The sequence below is a fragment of the Giraffa tippelskirchi genome, chromosome 9 (genome assembly GCF_054371585.1).
Source record: "Giraffa tippelskirchi isolate mGirTip1 chromosome 9, T2T-mGirTip1v1.2.pri, whole genome shotgun sequence".
Taxonomy (NCBI): Eukaryota; Metazoa; Chordata; class Mammalia; order Artiodactyla; family Giraffidae; genus Giraffa; species Giraffa tippelskirchi.
Genome location: NC_137283.1, coordinates 47889534 through 47907829, shown reverse-complemented (window position 1 = coordinate 47907829; position 18296 = coordinate 47889534). Strand labels below are relative to the sequence as shown.

General features: G+C 54.0%; 1 protein-coding gene across 1 annotated transcript in view; it reads left to right on the top strand.

Annotated features, from left to right (window-relative positions):
- Window positions 1–16945, top strand: part of MAPKAPK3 (MAPK activated protein kinase 3) — a 31503-nt gene extending 14558 nt beyond the window's left edge. Inside the window, exons 3-11 of the mRNA XM_081525335.1 lie at window positions 8426–8565; window positions 9768–9832; window positions 10248–10327; window positions 12093–12216; window positions 13429–13504; window positions 13832–13956; window positions 14410–14495; window positions 14766–14846; window positions 15506–16945. Of these exons, the coding sequence (XP_081381461.1) occupies window positions 8426–8565; window positions 9768–9832; window positions 10248–10327; window positions 12093–12216; window positions 13429–13504; window positions 13832–13956; window positions 14410–14495; window positions 14766–14846; window positions 15506–15658 (930 nt within the window). The 3' untranslated portion in view covers window positions 15659–16945. The remainder of the gene's footprint in view (window positions 1–8425; window positions 8566–9767; window positions 9833–10247; window positions 10328–12092; window positions 12217–13428; window positions 13505–13831; window positions 13957–14409; window positions 14496–14765; window positions 14847–15505) is intronic.
- Window positions 16946–18296: the final 1351 nt, after the last annotated feature.

Sequence of the window (18296 nt, the reverse complement as noted above, 5' to 3'; positions counted from 1 at the left end):
TGAGTGGAAGTGGATACCCAGCCTCCGGGAGGTTCCGTTTGCTGTAGGGTTGATGTCTCTCGGGGTGTGGGCTGTCCTGAAATCCAGAGTTCATATTTCTTAATTTGCTGCTGTCTCACTGATGGGAGAGATTATAAACCAGCTGTCTTCCCCCGGAAGGAGTGGGTGTTCCGGCAGAGGCCACAGCAGCTTGGCCAAGGCTGCAGGTTAATTGGCTGGGAGCATGGAGGTTGGGGTGGGGTAGGAGAGGCTCCTTGTCCAGCCCGGGGCCTTGGGGCGTCCTGTGTGTGCGTGTGTGTGTGGGAGAGAGAGAGGGCGATACTGTGAACATTTTTACTAGAGAAGAGCCTGTCCAGGGGTGAGCTGGCTATGTGAAGGGGCATGTGGGTCTGGGAAGGTAGCCTTTCCTAGGCTGGGAGATGGCTGAAGAAGAGTGACGGGGGCTGGTCCCTAGGCTGTGTCTTACAGAGTCACTGCAGACACCCCAGATCTGTCTGATGCTCTAGGAAGGCAGACAGAGTGCTTTCACAGTTCTGGGCAACATGAGGTGGATGGTCCTGCAGTGGAGATAGGATCTCAGTGGGAGAGGAAGTCTGAGCAGAAGGGTCTAGGCTTGGTCACCTGCCCAGGTGAGACTGTCACAGGTTGAGTTGTGGCAGCAAGACCCCAGTCTTTCTTGGGCACCTGTCTGTGCCCAGTTCTCTGCTTGACACTTCAGAGAAATAGAAAATATTGGACAAATAAATGGACAGATTGTTGTTGTTGTTTAGTCACTAAATTGTGTCCAACTCTTTTGGGACTTCATGGACTGTAGCCCGCCAGGCTCCTCTGTCCATGGGATTTTCCAGGCGAGAATACTAGAAGGGTTGCCATTTCCTTCTCCAGGGGATCTTCCCAATCCAAGAATGGAACGCACATTTCCTGCATTGGTAGGCAGATTCTTTAGCACTGAGCCACTTGGGAAGCCCAAGTGGACAGATCAATGGGCCTTATTTTCAAAGTTGATATCACAGAGTCCAGAGACACACACATACCATGGCCCACACACTGACACACATTCCTTGTACGCATACCACCTACACCCATACACACCCATGTACTCCTTACATGCATGTACTCATGTGTACCGGTACCCATGTTTCCAGGCACGTGAACACACTTACATACACACACACTCCCCTGCTCATGTGCACGCCATACCCCTATGCACACATTTATTTTGAAGCAAGATTCCCGAGTCTTGCAAGCAGTAGTTTTGGCCACTACCTCTCTGACTTGGGGCCACCCTGGCCTCTCATCCCCACTCTGGGAGGGGTTGTCTGGATGCTCTGTGTGGAGTCCTGCTCTCCTCCGGCCCAGCCTCACCTTACTCCAGCCTGGTGGCTCCAGGGCAGTGACTTCATCCTCCAGAGCCTCTTTGCCTCAGTCTGCAAACTGGGGCTGTTGGTTCCCACCCTGCTTGCCTCACAGGGTGGCACCGAGCATTCCCATGAGATAAAGGAAAAGAGTGTTTTGTAAACTGTAAGTTGTTTTCCAAACAGTCAATTGCTTCAGTTGTTTTCCCAGCTCCTGAACTCAAGAATCCCTCCACCCACTGTAAACCCTGTGCTTGGGTGAGAAGAGACCCCGTGTGGAGGTAGTGGAGCGGCCTGGCCAATTCTGAGACTCCATTACACCTGGAGAGCCAGAGGGGCACAGGCAGCTGTATCTCTGGAATGCAGGCTCCTCTGCCCTCAAGCTGTGAGGGGGTCTGCAGTCTGGTGGGGTTGGTCAGCATCTTGGCTGTCTGGCTGCGGGCTCTAGGGGTTGATGAGAAATGGCAAAGGAGAGTTAGGGGAGAAGGGAGAGGTAGAAACCACTTCATCAGAGTCTATAACTAGAGCATTGTCATTTGATCAAGGAAGTGTCATCTCAAATTCGGTACTTACCTGGCATCAGTGGGGGGCCACACCTCCAGCACAGCTGGGAGGCATCCCAGAGGAAGAAGCCAAGGTTCCGTCCCACAGGTGTGCAGGGGAGCCTGTTGGGCACTAGCTGGAGCCATGGAACGACTCAGGAGACATCACAGACCCTCCCAGCTCTGGTGTACCTCTGGGGGGGTCGGGGGCATAAGGTGGGAGTGAGGCAAAGGTGCGGGTCTGTTGGACACCCTATCTTCTTTTCTTCCCAGCTGTGACTGGGGACCAGGATACTGAGTGGCCTCCAGTAGTTTCAGGCGTTTGAATATGGGGGTCAGTGGAGACTCAGAGGCTGCTCCATGAGCACAGTGATGTTGGAAAGGGGCTGTAGTAGGTACTTTGAGGAACCAGAGGTCCCCTCTGTGGTTCCCATCCTTCCAGTGTAGCCCAAGTGCTGCATCTTGACACCAGGGAAACAGAGGCACAGAGAGGCAAAAGACTAGCCCCAAGTCACACTGAGAATAGGAGTAGAACCCAGGCCTCCTGTCTTACTTAGCCCTGTGCTCTTTTCCATGCCTGGGAAGATGGGGCTCTTGCTTGAGGACCCCTTTTATGAAGGATAGTGACCCCTCAGGTACTTGCATGAATGAAGCTTACTTGTAGCAATAGGCTTGTGGGGTGGAGGAGTCAGGATGGGCTTCCTAAAAGAGGAGGTAAAGTCTTGTTCACCAGAGAGGGTAGGTGAGTACAGCGGGAAGGAAGTTGGGCCAGGTTGTCATGTCTCTCATTGTTTGAGCCTTCCTGGGTCCTCAGTTTCTTCTTATTCTCTCCTCACGATGGGTTGTGAGGGTTTCTTCCCTTTACCCCCACTTTATAGATTTGTTCATTAAATCCCCAAGTATTATCCGAGCCAGTGCTCTGTGTCAGCCCTGGAACCCAGACTGGCCCTGCCCGTGGGGGCCTACAGTCTGATGCTGGAGACGGCCCAGGGCCGGCCTGACTGGGAAAATGGCTGCATGATCTGGGGCCAGTTACTCACCTCTCTCTGCCCCCATGGTGGTAACAAAGACCCTTCCTCCTAATATTTGTAAAAGGCTCAGAACAGAGCCAGGCATATTGAAAGTGTATTGTCTATATGTGTATGTATGTGTTTATAGAGTTATCAAAGGAACAAGGTAATTGTAGGTCATGAGTAAGTGATGCACAATTCAGTTCAGTCGCTCAGTCGTCCGACTCTTTGCAACCCCATGAATTGCAGCATGCCAGGGCTTTCTGTCTATCACCAACTCCCAGAGTCTACCCAAACCCATGTCCATCGAGTCAGTGATGCAATCCAACCATCTCATCCTCTGTCGTCCCCTTCTCTTCCTGCCCCCAATCCTACGCAGCATTAGGGTCTTTTCCAATGAGTCAACTCTTCGCATAAGGTGGCCAAAGTATTGGAGTTTCAGCTTCAACATCAGTCCTTCCAATGAACACCCAGGACCAATCTCCTTTAGGATGGATTGATTGGATCTCCTTGCAGTCCAAGGGACTCTCAAGAGTCTTCTCCAACACCACAGTTCAAAAGCATCAATTCTGTGGTGCTCAGCTTCCTTCACCGTCCAACTCTCACATCCATACATGACCACTGGAAAAACCATAGCCTTGACTAGACAGACTTTTGTTGGCAAAGTAATGTCTCTGCTTTTAAATATGCTATCTAGGTTGGCCATAACCTTCCTTCCAAGGAGTAAGCGTCTTTTAATTTCATGGCTGCAATCACCATCAGCAGTGATTTTGGAGCCCCCCAAAATAAAGTCTGACACTGTTTCCACTGTTTCCCCATCTATTTCCCAAGAAGTGATGGGACCAGATGCCATGATCTTAGTTTTCTGAACGTTGAGCTTTAAGCCAACTTTTTCACTCTCCTCTTTCACTTTCATCAAGAGGCTCCTTAGTTCTTCTTCACTTTCTGCCAGAAGGGTGGTGTCATCTGCATATCTGAGGTTATTGATATTTCTCCCGGCAATCTTGATTCCAGCTTGTGTTTCTTCCAGCCCAGCGTTTCTCATGATGTACTCTGCATATAAGTTAAATAAGCAGGGTGACAATGTACAGCCTTTACGTACTCCTTTTCCTATTTGGAACCAGTCTGTTGTTCCATGTCCAGTTCTAACTGTTGCTTCCTGACCTGCATACAGGTTTCTCAAGAGACAGGTCAGATGGTCTGGTATTCCCATCTCTTTCAGAATTTTCCGCAGTTTATTGTGATCCACACAGTCAAAGGCTTTGGCATAGTCAATAAAGCAGAAATAGATGTTTTTCTGGAACTCTCTTGCTTTTTCGATGATCCAGCGGATATTGGCAATTTGATCTCTGCTTCCTCTGCCTTTTCTAAAACCAGCTTGAACATCTGGAAGTTCACGGTTCACGTATTGCTGAAGCCTGGCTTGGAGAATTTTGAGCATTACTTTACTAGCATGTGAGATGAGTGCAATTGTGCGGTAGTTTGAGCATTCTTTGGCATTGCCTTTCTTTGGGATTGGAACGAAAACTGACCTTTTCCAGTCCTGTGGCACTGCTGAGTTTTCCAAATTTGCTGGCATATCGAGTGCAGCACTTTCACAGCATCACCTTTGAGGATTTGAAATAGCTCAACTGGAATTCCATCACCTCCACTAGCTTTGTTCGTAGTGATGCTTTCTAAGGCCCACTTGACTTCACATTCCAAGATGTCTGGCTCTAGGTGAGTGATCACACCATGGTGATTATCTGGGTCGTGAAGATCTTTTTTGTACAGTTCTTCTGTGTATTCTTGCCACCTCTTCTTAATATCTTCTGCTTCTGTTAGGTCCATACCATTTCTGTCCTTTATCGAGCCTATCTTTGCATGAAGTGTTCCTTTGGTATCTCTAATTTTCTTGAAGAGATCTCTAGGCTTTCCCAATCTGTTGTTTTCCTCTATTTCTTTGCATTGATCGCTGAGGAAGGCTTTCTTATCTCTCCTTGCTATTCTTTGGAACTCTGCATTCAGATGGGAATATCTTTCCTTTTCTCCTTTGCTTTTCACTTCTCTTCTCTTCCCAGCTATCTGTAAGGCCTCCTCAGACAGCCATTTAGCTTTTTTGCATTTCTTTTTCATGGGGTTTGTCTTGATCCCTGTCTCCTCTACAATGTCACGAACCTCTGTCCATAGTTCATCAGGCACTCTGTCTATCAGATCTAGTCCCTTAAATCTATTTGTCACTTCTACTGTATACTCATAAGGGATTTGATCTAGGTCATACCTGAATGGACTAGTGGTTTTCCCTACTTTCTTCAGTTTAAGTCTGAATTTGGCAATAAGCAGTTCATGATCTGAGCCATAGTCTGCTCCCAGTCTTGTTTTTGCTGGCTGTATAGAGCTTCTCCATCTTTGGCTGCAAAGAATATAATCAATCTGATTTCGGTGTTGACCATCTGGTGATGTCCACGTGTAGAGTCTTCTCTTGTGTTGTTGGAAGAGGGTGTTTGCTATGACCAGTGCGTTCTCTTGGCAAAACTCTATTAGCCTTTGCCCTGCTTCATTTTGTACTCCAAGGCCAAATTTGCCTGTTACGCCAGGTGTTTCTTGACTTCCTACTTTTGCATTCCAGTCCCCTATAATGAAAAGGACATCTTTTTTTGGTGTTAGTTCTAGAAGGTCTTGTAGGTCTTCACAGAACCGTTCACCTTCAGCTTCTTCGGCATTACTGGTTGGGGTATAGACTTGGACTACTGTGATATTGAATGGTTTGCCTTGGAAACGAACAGAGATCATTCTATTGTTTTTGAGATTGCATCCAAGTACTGCCTTTCGGACTCTTTTGTTGACCATGATGGCTACTCCATTTCTTCTAAGGGATTCTTGCCCACAGTAGTAGATATAATGGTCATCTGAGTTAAATTCACTCATTGCAGTCCATCTTAGTTTGCTGATTCCTAGAATGTTGCCGTTCACTCTTGCCATCTCCTGTTTGACCACTTCCAATTTGCCTTGATTCATGGACCTAACATTCCAGGTTCCTATGCAATATTGCTCTTTACAGCATCGGACTTTGCTTCTATCACCAGTCACATCCACAGCTGGGTATCATTTTTGCTTTGGCTCCATCCCATCATTCTTTCTGGAGTTATTTCTCCACTGATCTCCAGTAGCATATTGGGCACTTACTGACCTGAGGAGTTCATCTTTCAGTGTCCTATCTTTTTGCCTTTTCATACTGTTCATGGGGGAGGGAGGAGAAAAGCGCAATGATGCAGGAGCTTTCTGGGGAGCAGGCAATATTTACTTAACATTAAAAAAAAAATCTATATTTATTATTTATTTATTTGGTTGCACTGGGTCTTAGTTGCAGCGTGTGGGATCTAGTCCCCTCACCAGGGATCAAACCCATATTCCCATCCTTTGTGTGTTCCAGAGCTCAGCATTTTCTACCAGGCCCCAGCCGGGGACTCCCAGGTTAACCCCATCTGCCTCTACCTTCATGCTCCCTGCAGCCTGGTGGAGGTGCAGAGGCAAAAACCACTGAGGGAAGTGCTGGGAGGACTTCTTAGAGCAGGAGACATCTGAACTGAGCCCAGAACGTTCCTCAAAAAGGGAGAGCTGGCCCAGTGGAGAAGGAGATGGAGCAAGAGAGCACCTGGTGTGGGCAGAGAGTGAGGCTTGTTTGGGATCAGTACATCCAGCATTCCGACCTGAACCAGGCGTTCTGGGGCCAGGGCAGCAGAAAGGGAGCTGGGAGAGGAAGGCGAGCTCTGGATGCCAGGGAAGAAGGTGGCCTTTATCTGGAGCACGAGGGCTGGGGATTTAAGTAGTGAGGGTGGGGACAGGTGGAGAAGAGCCAGAGAGGAGGAGGCGGGACTGAGGACCCCACAGAAAACCCGTCAGCTGTGGGCTGGGCCTTTGAGGAGAGAAGAGAGAGGACCCTGGTACAGGGGTCGGGGTACCAGAAGCAGGACAGAGTGAGGGTCCAGGAACCCTCCTGGAGGCCCTGCCAGGACATGGTCAGGTCAGCCAGGGAAGAGGTGGCAGGGAGCAGGGAGAAGTGTTGGGAGGCCAAGCAGAGATGAGGTGCAGAGAGGGCAGAGCAGGGAGGGAGAATGGTGCATCTTTGATCCTGTGGCTGAAGCCTGAGGCACCTCAGGACACAGTGGGGGCAGGGGGAGCTGATGAGACCAAGCCTGTTTCCCCCAGTGCTGTTAAATAAGAAGCTGGTGCATGGGAGCTGTGTGGGCAGGGAACAGAGGAGGCAAAGGCAGCACGAGCAAGGGATCCATGGTTTCCAGGCTGGGAGCGTCTGCCTACAGCCGCCTCTTTGTGCCGCATTCTGGACTGTTAGCGGAGCGGGAGCCCCCGAGCCGGTGGAGGGGCTTGCCTACCTCCTTGCACTCCACTCTAGGGTCAAAGGGAACAGCCCCCCAGACCAGCAGCGCACAGATGCGGAGACCCACTGCCTTCCTCTCCACCCCAGTTGATCTTTGGCTAAAGAACTTGGTCCCAGAGGCTGCCCCGCACATGACCTAGAGGATGGGAGACCATCCTGCCCAGGAAGAAAGCAGGGCCCATGGTGGCCCAGGGTCCTGTGGGTACTAAGCCAGATGGAGCTGGTCTCAGCCTGTCTTGGTTTCCAGCCTCACTCTTCAGCCCTGTTCAACCAGGGAGCAGATGTGAACAGCCTTACCGGGGGATGCCTTGTCCCTGTTCTCCCCATTCTGAGCCACCTGCCCCAGAAGGCCGACTTCTCCACCCCCTCCACCTCTGAGCATGACCACTTAAAGGTCTTGCTCATTTCCGGTAATTGGCCTTAAGGTTGGCAGTCACAGTCTGGGGCTGAGTTAACCCGAGCAAAGATCCCGACACCCACCCACCTGCTGCCTGCTTCGCTATGATGCATCCTGTGGGGATGACTGTTATTACTCCATTTTACGGAGTTGTGGGCTGTGGCTTGGAGCTGTGAATGTTTGCTTGAGGTCACACTGAGTCATGGAGGAATTTAGCCCCAAGCCTGGAAACTTCACCCCACCAAGGAGTCACCCTCATCAAGCAGGGTCCTCCTTGCTGCCAGCCTCTACCTCTGGCCCACAACCCTCATGTCATCCCACTGGAAACATGAGGCTCTGGGGACATGTGGCTTCTGGCACAGGGTCTCACAACTGATGTGTGATTTGACTACAAAATCCTCTCAATTTCCACCTCAGTTGCTGTCCCCCAGGAAAGGAGGCAGGGGCTTCTCTGGCCTCTGAGCCCTTCCAAGCTTTCAGCTACCTCCCAGGCCTTCCCGAGCTACCAGCTAAGCTTGCTTGAAGCTGACCCTCAACCAAGTGCAGAGGCTCATTGGACCACACATCCAACCTGGACTGGAATCCTCCTTTTGCCCTTCATCAGCTGGGTGACCTCAGGCATGTCACAGGCCTCTCTGAGCCTACGTGTCCTTGTCTGCCAAGTGAGGGCAGTGGCACTGTCTGGGTGGCTCCTGGGGAAGTAGATTCTGGGCCTGACACTGCCTGTGCCTCCCTGCCCTCAGCTCCTGTATGACAGCCCCAAGGCCCGGCAGGAGGTGGACCACCACTGGCAGGCCTCGGGAGGCCCCCACATCGTGCGCATCCTGGATGTTTATGAAAATATGCATCACGGCAAACGCTGTCTCCTCATCGTCATGGAATGGTATGCCGGCCCACCCTCCCTCAACATCTCATTGGTACCCCTGTGGCCCCCACCAACTCCTGCCATTCTTTAGGGGTCTTCTGTTCTTCAGATAGCAGCCCTGGGAGGGCCCCCCAGCCCCTGAAGGGAGATGGACCTGGCCAGCTGGCCCCAAGGGTACTCCTGCACAGGTGGAATCCTCAGTGGCTGTAATATGGCTTCCTTGGGTGTGATTCCCACTCGGTGAGGAGGGGCTGGGAGAACTGTCAGAGAAGGCCACCAAGCCCTGAATGTGGCTGGGATAGGGGGAGACTGGGGGAAGAGTGGGATATGTGCTGTCCCCTCGGCTTTCTCCTCACCTGGATTTGCGCTCCCATGGCTCCCCGCCCCCCCAGCCCTGCCCCCGATGCTGGGTGATCCTGGCCTGGATCCAGGAGCCGGTGGGCTCCTCCATCCTGGACTTTTCCCGTGAGCACTGTGGCTCAGGCCTAACCTTCCTCAGAACCTGGGCCCTGGGTCTTGGCCTCCAGCTCCTCCCTGTCTGCCTTTCAAGTTCCCCCTCACCCCATAGGGTAGCAGCTCTTGAGTCAGATCTGGGGTTCAGACCCTGACTCTGCCACCCACTAGCTGGGTAACCTTGGGCAGGCCTCTCACCTCTCTGGATCGCTGTAACTTCCATGTGAAGTGTGGCGGGAGATCTTAGTGTGGCATTCACCCTGTTCATTCTAAGTGTTCTGTGTGTACTGCTGAATCAGTCTTCCTAACTCTGTGAGGTTGGTGCGCTAATCCTTGTTTTACAGAAGAGGAAGCTGAGGCACAGAGAGGTGAAAGGACCCACCCAGGATCACACAGCACTGCACACAAAGGGTTTGCCCAGGGCACAGCACACAGTAGGTGCTCAGAAAATGGTGGTCATGAGGATGATAACTGACATCTCATTCCTCACTTGGGTAAACTTGGATAAAGGTGAGGCTGCCAGATCGAGACAGTGTCCCTGGGAACACAGATGCTCCCTGGGGAAGATCCTCCCCTAGTTCTAAGAGTTGAGTTCAACTCACCCAAGCCAACAGCCCACCACGCACCAGGCTCTTCAAGACACAGCAAGGCTGACAGTGACCGTTCCCCAGGGGAACAGCAGCAGGGCTGGAGGCCTGGGCCCACGACTCAGGGCAGGGGCAGGTCGATGCCTGATTCTCCCCCTCTGTCTCCGCTTTCTCCGACAGCATGGAAGGTGGTGAGTTGTTCAGCAGGATTCAGGAGCGTGGTGACCAGGCTTTCACTGAAAGAGGTACGTATGTGCCGCTGCACGGGGAGTTTGGGCTGAGATGGGGCACACAGAGTTTCTTTGTGATGCTGGTCAAGACCCTGTCTCTCTCTGTGCCTCAGTTTCCCCAGCTGAACAAGGGTTGGGGGGAGAGTGTTCATCCCCCAAGGGGTTCTGTGAGTCTGTGGCAGCTTGTCAGAGATGGACTGTCCATGGGCCTGGGATGGAGGCCTCGATGCTTCTTGGTGCCAGCCAGCAGCTGAGCTGGGGGCATCTCCAGAAGAAACAAGGGGGACCAGGGTGGGGATATGGGGTGGGGTCCTGGGTGGCAGAAGTGCACCATCTGGTGCTTTCCCAAGAGGGGTGATGGGGACGGGCCCCCTAGGCTGCCTGACCCTTGAATGGCATCCATGGCCCCCTCCTCTGTCCGTGTCTGCAGAAGCTGCAGAGATCATGCGGGATATTGGCACTGCCATCCAGTTTCTGCACAGCCGGAACATTGCCCACCGAGATGTCAAGGTGAGGCTCCAGGACCCTTGTTGGGGGACCAGGACAAAGAATGCCATCCACAAACCCCAGTGGTCCCAGCATCCGCTGGATGGAGGCCACGTTCCTTGCTTGGCATTCCAGGCCTCTCCCTGCAGCCCTTACTGCTCGGCTCAGCCTCTCCTCCCGTGGTCCCAGCATGTTCATTGTGCTCTAGCCAGATAGGTCTCCTTGTTTCCTTAAAGCATATATAATCCCAGTAGCCATAAGAATAAACTAGTGCCTACCTTGAGCCACTGGGTCCTGAGAAGCATCTCGTTTAATCCTCACCCAGCCCTGTGAGAGGGTGCCATTACCCATTTGACAGATGAGGAAACCGAGGCTCAGAGAGCTATTGTCTTGCTCAAGGCTCTGCAGATGCCTCACTGGGGATATTCACTCAGCAAGAATTTTGTGAAGACAGTGTGCCAGGCTTCAGGGGCAGGGCTGCCCAACACTGTTGGAGCTTGTGTGAAGTAACAGCTATAGTTCCCGTAGGCAGAGCCCTCTGATGGCAGCATTTTAGGGGAAGGAGGCCCTTTGCTGGGCACTGGACAAAGGAGCAGAGGTGATCCCAGCAGCTGGACCTGCTGTCCTTCTGGTGGACAGGCTTGAGAATGTTCTCTCCAAATTTCTTGTCTAGGGAGGACTGGATCTTACAGGTGATCAGGATCAGACGGAAGAAATGCAAATCGAGGCAGCTTCACATGCACACACGCACACACATGCATGTGCCAGCCACTGTCAGATTGGAATTACAACTCCTGGGCCCTCGGCCCCCTACCTAGACCCTGACTGCCCCACCCCCAGACTTATTTCCTCCTAAGACTGGGCAGAGGAGACCTGAAGGCCCAGCTGCTGCATCAGGTTCTTCCTCTGGCTGAGTATCGCCAACTCGTGTGGTTACCCTTTGATTTTGGATACACGTGGAGCCACAACAGTCTCACCTTCTGAACCATTGCTTTATTTTGGCCCTGACCTCCTTTTTTCCCTTAAGGGGAGAAAAGCCTTCTACAGAGAAGATTCCTATAGAAAAACTGCTTCCCTGTTTTTCACCTCAGTCCAAGTTTGGATCATCTCAAATAGAACCTGAGAAATAGCTTTCACTGGCTCCAAACTGAAACTCCATGTACCACCCCATCCCTCTGCCCCAGCTCTGCTGCTGCTCTCCGTGGGCCTAGGTCCTACCCATTCATTAGAAAGCAGCTTGAGGGCTGCCTCCTCCATGCAGACCTCCCCACTGCCTTCATCCCTCAGACTACCCTACAACCAGGAAGACTGGCCTCTGTGCAGCTCCCGGGGCCTGAGTTCCCCGAGCTACCTCAGGTGGGGGCCTGTCCTGCAGGCTCGTTCTGGGCTGGGTACAGGATGTGTGCTTGGCAGCACTGGCTCATGAGCAGCCCCCCATTCCCCTGGAACCCTCATTTTGGCATCTCATGGCAGCATCACCAACTCAAGCTCAGAAGTCCGTGCCCCTGGGCTCTCTGTGGCACTCAATTATCCCAGGCTTGGTGGAACCACTGCCTCAGTTTCCCCTCTGTGAAACAAGTTGTCACCTCTCAACCACGTTAGTCTCTTCCACCTTTGGCCCACATCGTTGGCGGCCAAGACCCAGGTCTATTCTAGTGAGATGGACCCGGCTCCTCCTGCCTCAGGCTGGATGAGGGAGGGAGGAAGGAAATCTGACTGCAGATCACCGTGGAAATCTGCCCCCACCTGGTGCCTGACTCCAGACTAATGTTTTCTCTTCCTGGCCCAGCCTGAAAACCTGCTCTACACATCCAAGGACAAAGATGCGGTGCTGAAGCTCACGGACTTTGGCTTTGCCAAAGAGACCACCCAGAATGCCCTGCAAACTCCATGTTACACTCCCTACTATGTGGGTGAGTCCCTGGGATGTGGCTGGTACCTCTTTACTGCACCCCGCCCCCCCGCCCTGATGTGGTCTGGGGCAGCCTGTGGGACGCAGAAGCCAAAGGGTTAAAGCGCCGTGAGGAGGGAGGGGAGGGTTCTATCTGTGTGGAGGCGGCAGCTGGGGGGCTGGAGGCTGCAAAAATATTCTCCCAAACTTCAGTTTCTGCTTTTGAAAATAGATCCAGGAAAATTCTGGCTCTGGCCTGTGAGCTGAATGACATCACAGTGGCTCTAAATATATATGTGATAAAAGGCTGCCGTCGGCTTGGGATGGAGCCCAAGCGCGGTTGTTTTTCTCTGGTTTTTATCTTCCTGGGAGTCATATTCAGAAAGTGGGCAGGCACCTCCTCCTACATGAGAGGGAAGCAGGGGACCAGCCACCTGCGTTTTGGGAAAGTGTCCCTTAGGTGAGGGCCGGAATGGGCCCTGGGGCTTCGCACACACTCACGCTTCCTGGAAAAGCTCCCTGCTCCCCTGTGAGCAGGTTGCCCCTAGACCTGGAGAAGCCACCCCCCCCCCACCCCCGGAAAGTGCCCCTTCCTGGAGAGTGGGGTGATGACTTGTTTACAGACGACTCTTCTTCCTCAGGATAAGCCTTCCAAGAGCTGTTGAAGGGGTGGGGAGCCCCCCGAGACAGCTGGAATGACACTCTGTTTACCAGGACGTGTTTTGCAGTATTTTGACTTAGTAATCTCCCGGCCTACCAATCTCATTGCACAGATGGGAAGACCAAGGCCCCATGGGATGGTCGCCAGGTGAACAGTGGAACCCAGAGCCCTGGCCACGGCCCCTCCTTGCCCACGACCTAGGCTGTCCCTTCAGGAGGCAGGGGACGCAGGGCAGCTGCTGGGCTGGGGCCTCTCCCCTGTGGCAGGACCCCACCCAACGCCTGACTGCCCTTCTCTCCTTCCCCTACTGCACCATGGCTGAGATTGGCCCAAGGTAGCTAGGAGGTTATCATCTTTTACAGCCCAACCTGAAAGCGGGTTTATTTTATCTGGAAGCTGTTGTTCCTCCCCCAACTTCACACACATGCTGCCTTCCCAGAAGGTGCCAGACACCAATCTGCTCTGCCCCATCCCCGGCTCGGGCACCTGCTCCCACCTTGCCAGGCTGTAGGCTCCTGCCGGTGCCCCAAGACCCTTGGACTGAGGGTCCTCCTGTGCCCTCTGCCCTGGCAGCTCCTGAGGTCCTGGGTCCAGAGAAGTATGACAAGTCATGTGACATGTGGTCCCTGGGCGTCATCATGTACATCCTGTGAGTACCATCCCTCTCCTGCACCCCTAGGTACCCTTGGAACCACTTCTGCCCCCACTGTCCAGGGTGAGGGGCTCAAGTGGGCCACTCTTCCAGCAGTCCGCCCTTCCCTTCTGGTCATGGGACACCTCTCCTCCAGGCTCCCCGAAGGCTTCCCCATGCCAAGGGCAGCTGGTGTTCCTGGGGATGAACCCCTGAGTTCAGGGGGCTGACGTTATTGCCCTGGTGTCTGGCTGCCTGTCTCCCAGTCAGGGTCTTGGGGAGGAGAATGGGTCTGCCCTGGCACTGCCCCCACACCCGTGCCGAATGACCTCCGCCCTCCCCCAGCCTGTGCGGCTTCCCGCCCTTCTACTCCAACACGGGCCAGGCCATCTCCCCGGGGATGAAGAGGAGGATCCGCCTGGGCCAGTATGGCTTCCCTAGCCCTGAGTGGTCCGAGGTCTCCGAGGATGGTGAGTGATTCTCTGCCTAGCTCGCTCCACCGGACCCCAGCAGCCTTCCTTCCAGGAGAGACCACTTAGGTGTCAAAACGACCTGTGTTTAGATCCTGGCTTCCTCCACATCCCAGCTGTGTGATCCTAGGCAAGTCATCTCACTGTTTGAACGTCCTTCTCTTTGTCTGCCAAATGGGCTCGAAACCTGCCTTCTCAAAACTTCCCCTAATTCTTGTCCTTTCATTCACATTTTCCCTTTGGGGACCACAAACAAATCTGCCCTGTATCAGTTATCTATTGCTGCCTAACAAATTACCCTAAACACTTAGTGCCTTACAACAAGCAACCATTATCAGCACACTGTTTCTGTGGGTTAGGAAATCGGGAGCACGTTGCAGAGTTGGTGGTCTCTGGGAGGGGGTACTGGCTCTGAGCAGCTCCATAGCCTCACCACTGCCCTGTCTTCCCTAGCCAAGCAGCTGATCCGCCTCCTGCTGAAGACGGACCCCACCGAGAGGCTGACCATCACACAATTCATGAACCATCCCTGGATCAACGTGAGTGCCTCCTTGTCATGTGGCAGGCTGGGTGACGAGCTTGAGCAGGGCTGCCAGGAGGGTTGACGGCTCCAGAGGCCCTGGGGTGGGCCACAGATATGTGGTAGTGCCCTGCCTTTGCCTGCCTTTGCTCCTGGTCTCATCAGGCTCCTTCACCACCCTGAGCCTCGGATTCCCCACTGGAGCCCGGAAGAAAGGGGTTGGGGGCCACAGCCGGTGCTGTCCCAGGTGCCTGCAGGGTCTGATCCATGGGCTTGGGGTTCCTTCCAGCAATCGATGGTGGTGCCCCAGACTCCACTCCACACGGCCCGAGTGCTGCAGGAGGACAGAGACCACTGGGATGAAGTCAAGGTGGGTGGACCATCTCCCCACAGGTCTCAGGGTTTTGGAAAAAGGCACTGCAGGGTGGTAATCTCCCAGAACCTGAGTCTTCGGCCTCCTCTTGCCTCATGTCAGTGACCGCACTGACATGGTCTTTGGGGTGCACTACCCCATTCCTGACTTGCTCCCTCAGTGAAGTGGGGCTTTGGCCCCAAGCTTTGGCCATAATTGCTCTTATGATCTGCAGAATCTGGGAGGGCAGTCAGCTTGCTTTTAGACTCAGGAGAGACCAGATTTGAGCCTGTGGGGCAGTAGCTCAGAGCCTGGGGCAACCTGGGCACAATCTTCAGGCACTGGTAACCTGGGTGCACAGCACGATGGTGTCCCCTGAAGGCCTTGTGGTTCTGAGCAGATGACATCGGTCCAAGTCCCTGTCCTACTTACCCTTGGTGTGGTCCCAGGGAGTCACCACACTTCCTGTGCCTTGTCAGGTAAGCTCAGTCTTTACCACAAAGGTCTGGAGTGAGGACTGTGTGAGGCAAAGCGATGGGCCCAGAGCTGGGTACATGGGGACACTTGGGCAGCAAAGGTGGTCACTGCCGTCACTGACATTATTAAGGGGCCACTCAGGCAGGAGGTGATGTCTCTTGAGGTTAGTAGACCTGCTGTCCTCCCACACCCATCCCCAGGAGGAAATGACCAGTGCCTTGGCAACCATGCGGGTGGACTATGACCAGGTGAAGATCAAGGACCTGAAGACCTCTAACAATCGGCTCCTCAACAAGCGGAGGAAGAAGCAAGAAGGCAGCTCCTCGGGCTCGCAAGGCTGCAACAACCAGTAGCTCCTGCGACCTTGGGGGAGCCAGAGGACACACTGGAGCGGGCTGAAGCCCTGACCTGGAGGGCTCAGGGTCCTGTTTTTTTAACAAGAGTGTTGTTTGTGTTGTGTTGTAATTTGTCACTTGGAACTTCAGGATGGGGGAACATGACCCCAAGTCCTTCAGAATCGCATCCCACGGTCAAGCCCTAGAGAAAGGCCAAAACCTGGGCCCTCGGGAGCCACGTGCTGCAGCTCTAGTGCCTTTGATCACAGCGGCCTGAATACCTTGTGGCTGCATCTCGCCCAGGGCCTGGCCTTAGAGTTCTAGGCCCCTGGGCGTTGTGGTTGGGCTTCCCTCCTTCTGTGAAAACAGCTCCCTGGAGGGTGGGCAGATGGGCCTGGCCTTGGGAAAGGCATCTGGCCACTGGTTGTCATGGCGACCAGGGACGGAGTTGCCAGTCTTGAATGCTGAGTGAGTGAGCAAGGGAGGGAGGGGGGCAGTTGAGGGTCCGCCTGCTTTCTTGGGGAGGCTGCTCTCCTTGTGCCACTCATCCCTTTCAGACTCCCCCCCCACCCCATCTTTGGTCTCCCTGAAGTGTCAGGGTCAGTCTGCCTTCCTCCCTGGGTGGTCCAGCGCTGTGTTGCTGCAACCCCATCCCGCAGGGCCCTTGGAAGTCTCCTTCCACAGAGTGCCTGAGCCCAGCCATCCTGTTACAACACCCCCCAACCCCCACCCCGAGTGCCCTCTCACCTCAGTGAGGGGTTGGGGGGGGCAGATATTTTTAACCCTTTTTTTACTTTGGAAAATATCACTGTGACAAAAGCCAGTACAGTTACCCTGCCCCCATGTGCTCATCGGATCCCAGGCAGGAAAGCTTGTCCTTAAGGGTTCACCCCCTACTCTGTCCTGGTTGACGGCAGGGCTTGTCTCCTGGTGTACTTTTGTGAGAGTGGATGGCTGGAGGCAGGGCTAAGGGGCTCCCCCTTAATCCAGGGCCTCTTTCTGTATTTTGGGTCAGACTTGAGGCAATGGAAGGCTGCTGCTTAGAGGGTCTGGTCCTTTCCATTTTGCCTGAGTCAGAGCAGACTGGGCCCCTCCCTCGCTGCTCCAGGCTCACCCAGCCCCACACTGCCCAGGGAGCCTCAGGATGCTGAATGCCTGATGTGGGCTGGGCCAATGCCTGGCCCCCAGCCTGCTTCCTGGTTCCTCACCCTTCTCTCACTGGCTGGGAAACCCTAGACCACGTCAGGGAGGACAACACTGCTGGGTTTTACATCCAGGTATTAATAAACAACATTTTGGCATTTTTCCCTTGTTCCTGGGTTTCTCATCTACACAAGTGAAAAAAAGTAGCCCAAGGGCATGTGCTCACACCCACTAGTGATTTCACTCCTGCCGGACAGGGTGCTTCAAGCCTGATAGACATGCCAGGCTGGCTCCAGGGCCACCCTGGCCTCACCAGGCTTGGAGAGGTCAAGGGAGCGAAGAGATGGCAGCTGCCCCGTGTCCCCAGCTCTGTGCCTCCCAGTGCACTGTGTGTGTGACACCCACCCCCGGCCCGGTGTGTGCTGGCGTCTGCCCACAGTGGCCACCCCCAGCTGTGTGCCAGCCTGCTGAAGGGCGGGCAGAGCGCCTGCTGCAGCGCTGAGCTATTTTCAGAAGCTGCCAGATTTCATTTGGCAGTGAGAGTGTCGGGGAGGGGAGGGGGCGGGACGCTAGGGACTGTCTTTTGACTACTCCAGCAACAGAGCACCCTCCATCCCCCGGGAGCCCTTGCGGGCAGCCCCGAGGGGGGTCTGGACTGTGGCAGATGCCTCAGCCTCTGTCCTCCCGGGTCCCCAAGAGCTCTTATGGCACACGCAGCACTCCCTCCCCAACTGCCTTCCCCTCAGGGTGTAGGGGAGGGCGAGGAGATGTTAGAAGGTGGGACAGGCAAGTCGCCTGAGCTGAGTGCCGCTTCCTGGCCTGGCGACCTTGGACAAGCCTCCCAGCTTTCCCACCTAGATTTCCTCGACTGTGTAGTGGGGTTGTTGGTGCCCACCATGGGGAGTCATACAGGGTATCCAGGCACATGACATATGGAGCACTCAGTGGGGTGCCTGGTGCGTGGCTGGCCCCCATTTGCCACCCTAGCATCCTTAGCTGTAAGGAAGGAGAGAAGAACCTGAAGTTGCTCAAGGGAAGAGCAGTCCAAGCCCAAATCTACCTCTGAGACTTTCCACCTAGAAATTCCACCTTTCTCCATCCATGGGGGTCTTACTCCCAAGGGCCTGCTCTCCAGAACAGCACTGGGTGGGCTTCCTGGACCTTGGTTCCAGCCCTGGGCTTCAGGGAGGGTGGCTCCTCCTTCTGAAGGGCTCCTGGACTCCCCAAATGAATTCTGGGGGCCTCTCAGAGCCTGTGGTTCAGACCAACCCTTGTCATGTACTCAGCTCAGTAAAATGCTGGTCAGATGCAAAGGCAGGTCAAGTCTGTCTAGTCACAAAGCTGCAGCGGTACAGACCTACTCTTTTCCCTTGACTGCTCAGTGCACGCTGCTGGAGACCCTGTGCTGCATGCAAGAAAGGCAGCAGGGGAAGCTGAGGATAGAGTCTCACCTCAGGGAGTTTAGACACGTGAGGGAGAAGGACAAAATACCTCACAAACACATGTTGAATAA